The sequence below is a fragment of the Octopus bimaculoides genome, chromosome 3 (genome assembly GCF_001194135.2).
Source record: "Octopus bimaculoides isolate UCB-OBI-ISO-001 chromosome 3, ASM119413v2, whole genome shotgun sequence".
In the NCBI taxonomy this organism is placed as follows: Eukaryota; Metazoa; Mollusca; class Cephalopoda; order Octopoda; family Octopodidae; genus Octopus; species Octopus bimaculoides.
In genome coordinates, this window is record NC_068983.1 from 72,010,523 (window position 1) to 72,025,747 (window position 15,225).

Sequence of the window (15,225 nt, forward strand, 5' to 3'; positions counted from 1 at the left end):
ATATGTGTGTGTGTGTGTGTGTGTGTGTGTGTGTGTGCATGTGTATATATCTAGGGCTTCTTTCAATTTCTGGTTGATAAATCCAGTCACAAAGCTTTGGTTGGCCCAGGGCTATATTAGAAGATCTTACCCAAGGTAGGGCTGAACCCAACACGACCTAGTTGGGAAACAAGCTTCTCAACTGCACAGCTATACCTGAACCTATATACACACACACACACATGCATACGTACATATATACATATGTGAATAAATGTTTGAACACTGTCCTGCTGGAAAAAGAATTGATGGTACATACGAGTAATATGTTGAAAACAGTTGTTCTTGAATGGCTTAGCAGCAGTTTATAACCAGTGAGCTTCATATTATAGCTCACCAGTGCACACAACTAGGCTACCATATAACTGAGAAATCTCTTCATGAGTTTGCTCAATGCAACAGGATGCTATTTTAATATAAGTTCCATAAAGGTCAAATCAACAGTTGATGGATTTCCATTTCATTTACGTCACTTAAAAAATTGTTTTACGTTAATTTTTTCACCCTTATATAGATCAATAACTTTTGTGATAGAGGAATTTTTTTTTAACAGCAAGATATCTATTATGCTGTCAACAATATGAGTGGAATAAGAAAAAGAAGTCAGAGTTAATTGCCTTGAGTATGAACAAAGCAAAATAGCTGAAGTAAATTTTGAACTGCTGCTTAGGTGTTCAAATAGCGATAACTAGATTTGAGCTTAAGACCATGTAGACAGTAAGCAATCCAGAATTTTATTTAACCTTAGAGTTATTGAATCTCTTAACTTACAGTTGTATAAGATAGATAGAATATGAAGAACAACAATCATAATATTCAAATGGAGCAATAATATTTAAAATTTTAAAACCTGGTTCCTACATAAATGCATTTAAAAGACATGCATTTGTAAATTCACTAGGTGTGTAGTCAAAGCATTAATTCTCAACCAGTTTATAAGAATAAAGTCAGTCCTTTTATGTGTATTATAATTGGTGGAATTTATCATGGTATGTTTCAATTTAATACAAGAGACTGAAGTCAGGAAGACACCTGAAAAACCTGCAATAAAAATAACTGTGTTACTTGTCTTCATTTCTTAGACAAACCATTACCGGAGGAGAATACATTGATTAGACAGTTAACTTTACCTGTGTTTCTTAAGTACACTGCTTACTGTTTTATTTTATCTGACAATAGTTCTACATACAAACCCAAGTATATGGTGGATGGATGACAAAATTGGTAGAATGTAGGACAAAACACCTTATGGTATTTGGTCATGTTACTTTATTTTTCAGAGTTCAAATCCCATCCAAGTCCAGTTTGCCTTTCCTTTAGGTAGTTGATAAAATAAGTAGCAATCAGTAAAAGATGTATGCAGTTGATATGATTAACTGCACTTTCGAAGGTATTGCTCCAGAAAAGTTACACTCCAATGACTGAAGTCAGTAAAAAAATATAAACTTACTTCAGTGTACAAAAAAGGATGAGATGGTGCTCAATAGGTAGACAGACAATTCATCAGCAGACAGTTGGCCAGCAGACAAAATATAGACAGGACAATTGTGTGGTATGGTGCAGAGTCCTGTTGCCAGACATAGGGTGTTCCAGCAGCCACCCTCTTGACTCAGGGTAGCACAACCTCCTCCAGGCACTTGATATAGGCCTACATATTGAGTCTGAGACTGTATGGGAATTGTCTGTCAACAAATTGTTTGCAGACATGCTCAATAGATGCATATTATTCAAAGCTGTTTATATTATGATACAACAGAAGTCAACTTCAGCATGAAGGAAAATACTGCTACAAATTTAAAAAAAAAGTCAAATAAATGCACATGAAATTTAAAACAAAAAACTTAAACTACAATTAAATGTATTTAAATAAAAGTATGGGTTTACCTTTTGCCGAAGTTGTGCTTTTTGGAATGATTCTAGATCTTTGAAACTGTGAATGACTTTTGCATTTTCATCAGCACTGCAGGACAGATCTTCTTCAGAGCTGTCTAATAGCCTCAAGTAACGATGCTGTTTTTTGCCTAAAACTGGGCTATAATGTTTGCTTTTACCACGTAACACTTCCTCTCTTAGTCTTCGTGTAGGTGTGTCCATCTTTGGACTTCGACGAACAGGTGATGAAGGCAGAGAAGCGCTCTGTTTGATTTCTTGGCTTGATATTCCTCGATTTAGAGTTGATTCTTTTACTGAATCTGATAAAATATTGATTCCTGTATCAACTGAACCATGCTTTTTAAGAGTTCTTTTGATTGGGGAATGATGGGGGCTGCATGTACTTTCTGATGCACTATCATCTTCAGTAGTAGTTGAGTCTATGCTTGTTCGGTAATAATGAGCAAACGGGGATGGTTTTTCTAAAGTGTCACTGTCTGGGAGGGAGTCCTGATGAGCAAAATACAAACGAGGTTGGTTTTCTCTGGCAGTAACAGGGACTAATTGGCTACAGTCCTGAATAGTGTTTGCTTCTAATGGCAGCTCAGAGTTATCACCACCCTCATCATCAATGTACCTAAGACTCTGACGTGCTGGATCAGCCCAGCGTGGCATATCATCAGACATGTCAGTTCGTAAAATTTCTTCTAATTCAGTTTTTGGTTGTTTAGAACTTTCACTGAGTACAAGGCTCTGTTGCCCTGTATCCAGTGTAATTTTAGGTGGGTTTGCATTAGTAGGAACTTTTGGTCTTGCTCCTAAACATTGATAACCATCTTTTGATATTACCCCATCACTGCTGTTAGAGTTCACTATACAGTTATTTGCTGTCTCAAAGTGTATATCACGTGGATTCATGCTCACCTGAGAAATTTTAGCAGGTTGGAGTTGGTTGGTTTTATTGGCAGGAAAACCTGTGAAATTTGGTCCTTCAGAAGATTTTGCTGCTAAGCTTTCCCGGTCAATAATAATTGGAGATTCAATATGATTACCTATAGAATTTGTTCCAAATGGTTCCATTGGATAGTGTGCAGCTATCCTTGAGTTAGGATCAATAGAAGATTCTGGAATGATGCTAACATCTGGTACTGTGGCTCCACCAACAACACTGACAATTTCAAGCCCTAAAACAAAAAAAAAACAAAAAACAAATGTTAAAATTACTTAAAAAATAACTCTTAACTTAAGAAAGCAGAAAATTATCTTAGATTCAGATATATTGTATTCTGAGAATTTTTATACATTTCGTTTTTAGCACACTATATGCATAGTAACACTACAAAGACACATTACAGGTATATTGGACTGCTAAGACATGATGTAAATGGATCTTCATATGTAAATTGAGTATTTCACAGACACGTGTGTCTTTAATTCTAAGAATCAATATAACAGATTATGAAAAAGCTACTACTTTGAAGTACAGATACACTTCATCCAATGAGCTTTCAAACAGTTCCTTTTTGCCCAATATCACTTGGTCTATCTAAGGCTATCATAAAAGACATTAGCTCAAAATGCCACACAGTGAAATCAAATCCAGGATGACATAATTATAAAGCAAATTTCTTAACCATTTCTTTATACCTCTGGGACACACTTCTAAAATGTTTACTGAGATACACTGCAGGCTGTCTCCATTGCTAAGGCACATTAAATGTGTTTACACTGTCAAGACATACTATAGACATGATTACACTGACCCCACCACCACCACCACAAAAAAATCCACTTCAGACATCTTTGCATTGTTTAGATACACTACAGACATATCAACAGTGCCAAGGAAAATTACACACATGTTTACAGTACTGAGACATGCTGCACAAAGGTTTACACTGCTAAGGCATAACACTTTCATAATGCTATGATACATTAGACATATTTATACTACTAGAACATACTACAACCATGATTACACAGCTAAAATACAGCAGGCATGTTTATAATGAGTGTATGTTTACATTACCAAGACACACTGCAGATATGTCCACACAGCTAAGACATAATTAAAACACAGAACACAAATGTTACACCACTAAGATAGTTCACGTTCAAACTCATTCAGATTAGATTTGTATTTTTTCAAATCTTCTAGTTCCTTATCCACTATTCAATAAACAGTTATGTATGCTGTAATATATGTTGAGTGTCTTACTTTTTTAATAGATTAAGATATCCATGAAAAAGAGCAGAAATACATTTAGCCTGTAAAATTATATTCTGTAAGGCAACACTTTAAGATAGAACTCTGGAATTTATTTGGAAAGTATCATACAGATAGCAGTAAGACTTGTTGATCAATGTTTTCTAATAAAAATAGTCCTTTCAGATAAGTGTTCATTAACTGATGTTAACTCAAATCGATAAGTTACTCAGTATTTATAAATGTTTACCTCAATCTAACACCATTCACTGTCTCATAACACTGGCTGAAAATGGATTAGGTTATTCTCAGAAATCAAAATATTTTATTCAGCTTTCTGTTAATACACTCTGAGTGTTATTCTGAGTTGTGTGTTGGGGAATATGAGATAAAACTGCTTAAAATTTGTGTTTCTGATCATTTGACCTTTGCTTTATTTTTTGTTAACCAACAATATATTGTTATGGATAAGAACTAAGCTTCCGATTCATGTAATATTAATGAATTTAAAGGATTTCAATAAAAATGAAGTGTTGACTTTAACGCAGTATGGAAAATTCACATAGTGATACACAAGATTAATGATATGTTTCTACCTTGCTTATGATTAAAATGTCATGGGTTCAATTTCAAGCAGCACTTTGTGTCTTTGAGTAAGGCACATCATTTTATGTTACTCCACTGTACTCAGCCGAAAATGAGCACCAGCTGTCTGGTAGTGCAGTTCTCTCTCTCTCCTCCAGCCGTCACATTTTTTATTTTCCACAGGGAGAGCTAAGAGAGAGTCCATGCTTACTCATGGCTACATAGGCACCTAAAACAATTCATGAAAGCATGGTACATGCTATAAGGTTACACTTGCATGAAAGTGACAGCTGTGCTTTTCAATCATCATCATCTTCATGATAATTTCAGGTGTAAAATTCTTTAAAAATTGAATATATAAAAATCTTCAAAAACTTCTTTTAAAAATATTTATTTTTAACAAAATGTTTCAATGTTAAATAGAACAACTTATAGTCTTTTATAACTGCTTTTGCAGAGGAGTTCAAGACTAGCTGTCTATGGGAACTCCTGTATGCAGTTGAACTAGTTCTTATAGATGAATCTGTGGAAGATTTAGAGAAGAAATTCCAGATATGGAAACAAAATCTAGAATTGAGGAACCTCAAAATAAACTTAACATAGACCAAAGTATTAGCAGGTTGGAAAAAAGTTAGGATCTTCCTTTCATCAAGGAAAGGCTATGCTTAGTATGCAGAAAAGAAGTATGCAGCAATTCTATTTGATGTACCTAGTGTTAAGTATGGAAGCACAAGAAATGTAGTGATAACAGGCTGGTGGAAAAGGCAGTCTTTGTATGTGATAGAAACAGGTGGCCGAAGATTACACATGAAATGCTCGGAAGATTCCCCAGAAGTAGCTGACTGCTTTTATTACTTAGGTGGCCAAATTAGAAGTGAAGATGGGTATTCTGAAACCATAGAAGCTTGAGTAAGAACAGAGTGGAAAAAGTTACGGAACTATTACCTTTGCTGGTAAAAAAAAAAAAGGTTTCTCTCTCAGAGTGAAAGACAGATTGTATGATGCTTGTATACGAAGTAGTTACAGAGAAGAGAATACCTTGAATACGGAAGATTTGCAAAAATATGAAGTAAGCATGTTCTGCTGAATGTGTATATCAGTTTTTTTAAAAGGTGGAGCACAAATGAAGTGAGAGAAAAGCATGATTTCTCTGAAATCATATGTAGTGTGAAAAGAGAAGACAGTGCTGGTATGGACAAGTAACACAAATGAGGGATATCAGTTGTATAAAGAAGTGCTGTAATGTTGCAGCTGTGGGAGAGGGAGATCTAGGAATACATGGAACAAAGTGGCAACAGCAGATCTCAAGATGATAAATCACACCAAAGATAAAGGACTGTAATAGGAAATCTGCACACTTGCTATTATGGCAAAATAGACATTGTGGTTTAGATGCCACTCCACCGTGATTACTCTCTCATTTTCCACTCACCCACTTACTTCTTCACTCTTCTATGTTACTTAAGTAATTAGGGGCACCACTGGATTTATACCTGACTCTACAACCACTTTTTATCACTCTATCTTTGTTCTATCATCACAGCATCTGTAATAAAGGATAGCATCAGATCTGTTCATATGCAGAACCCCCAGCCATCAGTGTTCTTCACTGCTAGTGAACATCCTCTTTTCTACATGCCAAGGTTCACTGTCACTCCCACCTCTCTTGTACAATTACCTGTCTTTATTGCTATCCATCATTCCATTTTCTCTTACTATCAGCCATTTATATTTTCATCCTCTAATTCTTCACTCCTTTTTATATTTCTTCCTTCTATCACTGTTTATTGACACATATCACTTCCATTTCTCCCCTTCTTCACTACCTTTTCTCACCCTATCACTCCCTCTTTTCTCATAATGTTGTTCATAATGATATTTTTTCATAGTGCTTTTTTTTTATTCAATCTCTTTACCAAAAATCAACATGTAGCTGCCTATCATACTCTCCCTTCCATTACTCCCTCTCCTACTATTCTGTCATTCTTATTCCTGTGTTTCTCTAAATTGCTCACACCCACACTCTCTTCTTTTATTCTCTTGCCAAAGTTCTCAATCATCACTCTGCTATCCACCCTCTTGGACTTACTCAACTTGAATGAACAGTGAAGACAAAATGTAAACAACATTTTAGTCTTACAAAAAAAAAGCAAGACAACCTTTTTAATGCAGGATCATAAAACATACCCAGCACACTAAAGTGGATGGCAAATGAACAGAGGCAACATAATTTAGTCTTGCCAAAGGCATTATAACCTCTTCAGAGTTAGTGTCATGGTAAAATGCACCTAGTACACTCTGTGAAGTGGTGATGATGATTTTTTAGTTGAATATGGTTATATAATAAATGTCCAACTTTTATCTTGTGGGGGATTTTTATTTTGTTTGTTACTAGAAGCCATTTAATAAAATGTCTGGATATGCAAATAAATACAGATTTCAAGAAGCACTATCAGGCAAAGAGTTGAAAGTTATATGTATCATTCAGATAATAATGTTCCTGCATGCTTGATCTCTACAAGCAACAAGCGTTTTTTTTTTCTTTCTTAGTCATCTTATTTTATGATACTTTGAAGCAACATTCTATAAGTACAAAGAGCTAAAGAAAATATCTTCTGAACTAAAACTAGCTTCTCTTTTTGGTAAACAGTATGAAAACCTTACCGATTCAAAGACATTATTTTCTTCATAACAATACTGACATTTTCAAACCAGTTTATAAAGCAGCAGATAACATAAGAGAATTATTGTTTGTTTCACTGCTGATGATGATCAAAGAAGAATTCAAAAGATTCTATCATATAAATGACTAAGCTTTTGTAACAAATATTTTTTACCCAAAGTTTACAGAACCAAAGCAATATGAAGCTTTTGAGTCTAATCTTGAATTCAAAGAACAAAATATCAAAATCAATAATCAATTTTGAGAAAGGATAAAGATTTTATGACTGAATAAATTTGAAACAATTTCATGATATCAAAGTTGAATATTCTTTAAAGGATTATAAACTTTGTTAGATGAATATTATCATTGTTTTTGGAAGCTATTATATTTGATAATTTTTCTTGATTACTTGTAATATTTTCTTGTTTTTTTCCATTTGCTTCATTTCTCCATACAAAAATTAATACATTTAATTTACATACAGTTCTACTAAATAAATTCAAATTTAATTTGATTCTAAAATTGTTATTCATTTATAGATTCCTTTCTGGTTAACTGTATTTTTAACAAGTAATCTAATATTTTTGAAGAGATATATCCTTGAACAGTAAAAGAATTGATACTGTTATTCTATTGAGATGATGAAAATGTATATTTAAGCAATGATATTGGAAGAAGTAATCCAGGATTATATTACTGGAAGAGATTTTAAATGTTATCATTTGCAATATTATGAAATCAGTTTTGCCTCTGTTTGAGAATATGTATATGAAAAAAAGAGAAAAACAAAAAAAGAAAAGATAATAACTTGCAAAAGAGACTGAAGGAGAGATGAAGCAGTAAGAAGCATGTATATAACTAAAGTGAGAGAGGGAAAAATGAAGAAGCACAAACTAGAGAAGTAGTTAGTGAATGGAAAGGTGGGTAAGAAGCAAACCACACAAAAGAATGAGAGAGATGGCTAATGAGAAATAGAAAGTTATAGTAGCTGATACTGAGTATAACAGTTAAAGAGAAGAAGAGTGAGAGATAGGTAGTTTGAAAAAGGTAGAGCCATAGTTAATGTGAAAAAGGAAGCAAAATTTATTAATATATCTATGTAGAATGTGTTTAGTTGTTGTCATTAATTTTTTACAAATAGATTAGCTGTCTGTTCAAACTGAATCAGCAACAGTAAACTAGATATAGACATAATATTAGTTTTATTTGTCTTGTTCTTCTGCTTATATGGGATGCCATGGTTGTAATTTTATCACATGTATAATATTATGTGTACACTACAGTCAAATATAACCTCATAACTCTAGTGCTACGAAGGTAGCAGTATTAGCATTAAGCTTATTATTCTGATTGAAAAATACCATGTTAGCAATAGCTAAATTCAGACTTGTATTCAACTCATGCAAGAAGAATTGTTCACAACAATAGCTACATCTGTTTTGTGATTTTACTTGTGTGCATGCGCATGTATGTGTGTATGTATGCACATGCATATATGCATATATATATATATATATATATATATATATATATATACACACACACATGTATGTGTTTGCATGTACATATATATATATGCTTGATAGTTTGAAACAATACAACTGGAAGCATATCCCAGGAATCTTATACTATAGATAAGTTGTCAATGCAACAATTGGTTGAATAGCAGGAAAGATGATGCAACAAATGGCAAGAAAAATGGCTGGAGCCTAGATTTAGCTGTGAAGACAACAGTATACAATAATAGGTGATTTTCAACAGACTGACGGCCACAAAATTTGAGATTGTCCAATGAAGTAGAGACAGGTTACCAGGAAATACAGAACCATAATTATTTATATAATCAATCATAAAAAAAATTTCCTTCAGCAGAAAAAAAAAAAGAAATTGATGTTGCATATGTTACTAGGTAATTAGTGACAAGATATTACCATAACATTTCAGTCAATAATGAAGTAAACTGGCTTCTACAAGTCTTGGTTTAAATTTCCAAGCAGAATAAATAATATAAAATTTGCCATGTTTAACAAGTTAGTACATAACAATGTTAAAGTCATTAAACTTTTCTCTAGGGTCATGAACAAAAGGTGAAAAATTAAAACTATAACTCACAGGGTCCATCTTCATCTTCCTCACCACACCCAGCAGGAGTGAAGTTAGGGTCGCGTGATAAAGCTTGTGTATCTCCAAGAAGCTCTGTCACCGTCACAGTCATTTGTCTTGGTTGAAGATGTAGTAAACTGGTTTTATAGAGCACTTGACCCAAGTCTTCAGGCAATGAGTGGGCCACACCCAAAATTCCAAATTTTGTACCCCAGATATTTGATGAAACCTGTACAAGGCGGTTATTCTGGAAAAATAACAAAAGAATCAAAACTTGTCATGAAAGAAGATTATTAATGCATTCATATACAGATTAGTCTCAAACTAATAGAAATTAACTGAATATAGAAGATACGCATATATCATAAAACATTTTAAAACAGCCTAGGAATACAAGCTGGGCTAAGTTCCATTTCACTGAAACCAAAATTTAGTAAAATTCAGATATTCTTTTGTTTTTTTTTTTTAATTAAACCATAAAAAATTAACACTGAAAACAAATGTAAGTGTTGCAGTTGTTCAGTTGTCAACTCCCATGGAGCAGTTCAAAGGCATTCAAGCCATGACTATGTTTTTGTTTTTTCCTTTTTAAGAAACTGTGTATTTATGAAAACATTAGCCAGTGTGTTTTTTTCTTTTTGTGAGACTGGAAGATGCAATTTGAAGTAGATTTGCTTGCTATTTGTAGCAATTTGAGAGACTGCACAAAGGCTCTTCCATGAGCTTGTGTCAGAGGATTAATATATGTTTGCAAGTAGCATGTGCGCACACACACACTTGTGTGTGTGTGTGTGTTTGTGTGTGTGTGTGTGTGTGTGTGTGTGTTTGTGTGTGTGTGTGTGTGAAATAGAAATAATGGGTTACTTTATACATTTATTTATTTCTGCTTTCTTTATGTATCACTCTGTAAAAACATACTATCTTAACTGGGTAATGCAACCACAGATTTACAAATTTGACTGGTGATGGACTTTGACTTTGGCTTTCAACCTCAGATTACCCGGAGTACAATACAGATCACAAGACTTTTTTTGTTAACCTGGTGAATTTTATCTGCAGAGAGATTAAGAAGTAGTTTGCCTGGATTACTATTCCTTATTAATCCCTCTTTGTTTTGATAAGTATGTGTGTGTGTATCTATCTGTCTGTCTGTCTGTCTATCTCTCTCTCACTCTAGATATATATATGGAGATGTATACTTTATTATTAAAGCTGCAAAAACATCACAAAAATATCACAAAAGAACTTCTACTCAGAGTTTCATGTTCCTGTTTGTCAGGCAGATATGATCCAGATTCTGAATCATATCTGCCTAATAAATGGGAATGTGAAACTCTGAGTAGCACAAAAAGCTGCTACTCAGAGTTTCACTTTCCCGCTTGTCAGGCAGATGTGATCCAGAACGGAAATGTGAAACTCTGAGTAGCTGTTTTTTTTGTGATGTTTCTATGGCTTTAATAATAAAGCATATTACTCTACCTCTGAAATTTGAGCACTATTTTTTCCCCCATCTTGTTTCACATTTATGTTCTTACCCTGGTATCTCACTCTCTCTCTATATATATATGTGTGTGTGTGTATGCATATATAAATACATACACATGTTAAACAAACTATTCATTATACTTTAATTACTTCACATTCCCTGTTCAATTACACATTCATCAGACATCAATGTAATTTTACATGATTACTGAATAAAAATTTGTAAAACATCTGTTATGGTTATACAGGAAAAGGCCATTACATAAGGCATAAATGTTGATAGACATAAATAATTTATTCCTCTTTGCATGACACAATAATAGGAGAATGAAAATCATCATCATCGTTTAATGTCCGCTTTCCATGCGGGCATGGGTTGGACGGTTTGACTAAGGACTGGCAAGCCAGAGGCTGCACCAAGCTCAATCCGATCTGGCAAAGTTTCTACAGCTGGATGCTCTTCCTAACATCAACCACTCCAAGAGTGTAGTGGGTGCTTTTTACATGCCACCGGCATGAGGCCAGTCAGGCAGTTCTGGCAACAACCACGCTCAAAAGTTGTTTTTATGTGCTACCTGGACGGGAGCCAGTCCGGTGGCACTGGCAATAACCATGCTCGAATATTGTTTTTCACGTGCCACCGGCACATGTGCCAGTAAGGCGACACTGGCAACGATCATGCTCAAATGGTGCTTTTCATGTGTCACGAGCATGGGAGCCAATCCATGGTCCTGGCAACGATCATGCTTGGATATGCTTTTAACGTTCCACTGGCACGAGTGCCAATCAGGCGGTACTGTCATCTGCCACGTCAGCAATTTTGATTTTGATTTCACTTGCCTCAACAGGTCTTCACAAGCAAGGTTTATTGTCCAGTAAATGAGGGGTATTCATAAATGGGCTGGTTACACCCACCGGCATAGGCCATGGGCTATGGTCTCACTTGGCTTGTCAGGTCTTCTGAAGCACAGCATATCTCCAAAGGTCCCAGTCACTAGTCATTGCCTCAGTAAGGCCCAATGTTCAAAGGTTGTGCTTCACCACCTCATCCCAGATTTCTTGGGTGTACCTCTTCCACAGGTTCCCTCAACTGCTAGGGTGTAACACTTTTTCACACAGCTGTCCTCATTCATGTGCAACACATAACCATACCAGCGCAGTCGTCTCTCTTGCACACTACATCTGATGCTTCTTAAATGCAACTTTTCTCTCTGGGTGCTTACACTCTGTCGTGTATGTACACTGACATTACACATCCAGCGAAACATACTGGCTTCATTCCTTGTATGCTTACGCATGTCCTCAGCAGTCATGACCCATGTTTCACTACCATATAGCATTGCTGTTCACACACATGCGTCATACAGTCTACCTTTTACTCTGAGCGAGAGGCCCTTTGTCATCAGCAGAGGTAGGGGCTCTCTGAACTTTGCCCATTCTTATTCTAGCAGCTACACTTTCAGAGCATCCACCCCAGCTACTGACTTGATCACCTAGGTAACAGAAGCCATCAACTACTTCTAGTTTTTCTCCCTGAAATGTGACAAAAACTGTTCTCTGCACATTTTCTGTGCTTATAGCACCTGAGCATCTGCTACATACAAAACCTATCTTCCCAGTTAGCCTTCCTTTGATATTGCTGCACCTCTTATGAGTCCATATCTTACACTGGGTACATCTTATGGAGTTTCTACCTATGCCTTTTCTACAGATCAAGCAGGGCCATCTACCTGAAGGGATTTGTGGTTTGTCTGCATTCCTACTTATTAAGACTTTGGTTTTAGCTAGGTTGACTCTAAGGCCCTTCGGTTCTAATCCTTGCTTCCACATCTGAAATTTCTCCTCCAGTTCTGATAGTGACTCAGCTATAAGAGCAATGTCATCAGCATAGAGGAACTCCCAGGGGCATCCTGTCTTGAATTCCTGTGTTATTGCCTGGAGGACTATGATAAATAAGAGGGGGCTGAAGACTGATCCTTTGTGGACCCCTATCCCTACTCAGAATTCTTCACTGTACTCGTTGCCAACCCTCACCTTACTGACAGCATCCCTGTACATGACAAGACTTGAGCAGCTCTCACTAACCATTCATCTATCCCTAGTTTCCTCATTGACCACTAGATAAGGGATCAGGGGACCCTGTCAAAGGCTTTCTCCATGTCAACAAAAGCCAGGTACAGAGGTTTATCTTTGGCTAGGTATGAAAATAATGAATGAAATAAAAAAGGGAAATGTGGTGTTTGAAAAAGATAATAAAATGGCAAAAAACTAAGAAAGTTAGAGTTGGGGAAAAAGTAATAAAAGGAATGTTGCTGTTGAGGACCTAATTGAAGTATCAGTTCTAAGAGACCAAAATGTATTTCTTAAAGAAATGCCTAAATTATCCAACCATGAAAGATCTAAAAATAGAGATAACCAAAGTGTGATGAGTCAAAGTAGAAGTGTTCCCTGTAAAAGAGGTACCTTGGGTATGATGAAAGATTTACATAGCTCAAACCCAAGACCTATGTGTCCTCAATGGGGCAATGAAAACATGCAATAAAAATATTAGAGGAACTAGGAAGCTGTACACAAGGCACAATGCAGACCATCTACTTAACAAGGCTGGATGGAGGCAGAAGATTGCAAAATATAGAAGACAGTGTTAGTACTGTGATACTGGGGTTGAAAAATTATGTTGTGTGTAGTGAAGAAAGAATAATATCAGTGGTTAGAACTGTCCAAAACGTTACTGAAACACTACAAAAATTCAAGAATGGAAGGATGAACAGAGCACACAGATGGAAAGAAATTGAAATACATGGCCAATTCATACAACAAACTGGGGATGCTGGAAGTAAACAATACTAGCCATGGCTGATGGATGAAAACTTGAAACAAGAAAGCGAAATACTAATTATAGTAACTCAGGAACAAGTCGTTATGATGAATCTCATAAACACAAAGATCAACAAAATTCAGAGAGCAAATGTAGAATCTGCAGGAAAAGAGATTAAAATACTAATCATCTCTTGAGTGAGTGCAATAAGCTAGCACAAAAGAATATAAGCACAAACATGACAGCACTGAGATATCAGCAAAGTGTGTGGCTTCAAAATAATAGAAAAGTGATGTGAACATAAACCAGAGGCTATGACAGAAAATAAGAATTACAGGATTTTTATGGGACTTCTCCATAAAAATTGAACTTACTATTAAAGACTAGATATGATTATAGAGAACAAAAGAAATAAGCAGTGTAAGATCAGAGACTTTGCAATACAATATGATGAGAGTGGATACCAAAGAAACTGAAAAAAATTGAGACCTAGCCAGTGAGATAAAGATATTGTGGAAAACTAAACCAACAGTTATTCCTGCTGTAATTGGTGCTTTTGCCACAACATCCAAACTAATATCTAAGAGTCTGAAAGATATTAGAATTGAAACTTGCATTCTTGACCTGCAGAGAAGTACAATGCTATACCCTGCAAGAATCTTAAGAAAGATTCTTATATTTGAAGCAACTTGTTATCACCAAGTCTAAAGACAATGTCCCTACTAATCAAATTAGCTTGTGACAGCTTTGGAATAATAATCCATTCTGATTTAGGCACAAGGCCTGAAGCTTTAGGGGAGGGGGCTAGTTGATTATATTGACCCCAGTTCCTGATTGGTATTTATTTTACCAATCCAAAGACAACTTTGGTAGAATTTGAACTTAGAAAGAAAAGATAGACATAATGCCACTAAGCATTCAGTCCAGTTTGCTAATGATTCTGCCAGCTCACTGACTGACTGGATGATGATGATGATGATGATGATGACTAACTTTGACACAGGGTCACACATTTTTAGTGGAAGGAATGTTGTTGATTATATTAATCTCAGTACTTGCGTGCTATCTTACAAACTCCTGAATGATGAAAGGCAAAGTCAACCTCAGCAGTATTTGAACTTACAATATAAGGAAATGTAGCTAACATGACAAAGCATTTTCTCTAGTACATTACTAATTCTGTCACACTGAAAGAAGAACATAACCATAGTGCTGTAATCCTGTTGGCTTCTCATTCAGTTGAAGCATGTGAGGCTTTAGTAGTCTGACAGAATGACCTCATCTGTGACATAATTCTATGCAAAGAATACAAAGAAACTCAAATAGAGATTCCATCTAAATTTCATCCAATTTGGTGTTTGCAGTCATGGAAACAAGTTCAATTCTTTTCATTGTATTATTTAAAAAGTTATAAGTATATATATATATATATATATATATATATATATATAT

At 35.3% G+C, this 15,225-nt stretch overlaps 1 protein-coding gene across 5 annotated transcripts in view; it reads right to left on the reverse strand.

The window, feature by feature from the left end:
• LOC106875473 (tubby-related protein 4) overlaps positions 1-15,225 on the reverse strand; it is a 682,417-nt gene that overhangs the window by 66,679 nt on the left and 600,513 nt on the right. For all 5 annotated transcript variants that reach the window (XM_052966219.1, XM_014923631.2, XM_014923630.2 and 2 more), the window contains 2 exons: positions 9,480-9,717; positions 1,924-3,095 (listed from right to left, as the gene is read on the reverse strand). In XM_052966219.1, the coding sequence (XP_052822179.1) occupies positions 1,924-3,095; positions 9,480-9,717 (1,410 nt within the window). The remainder of the gene's footprint in view (positions 1-1,923; positions 3,096-9,479; positions 9,718-15,225) is intronic.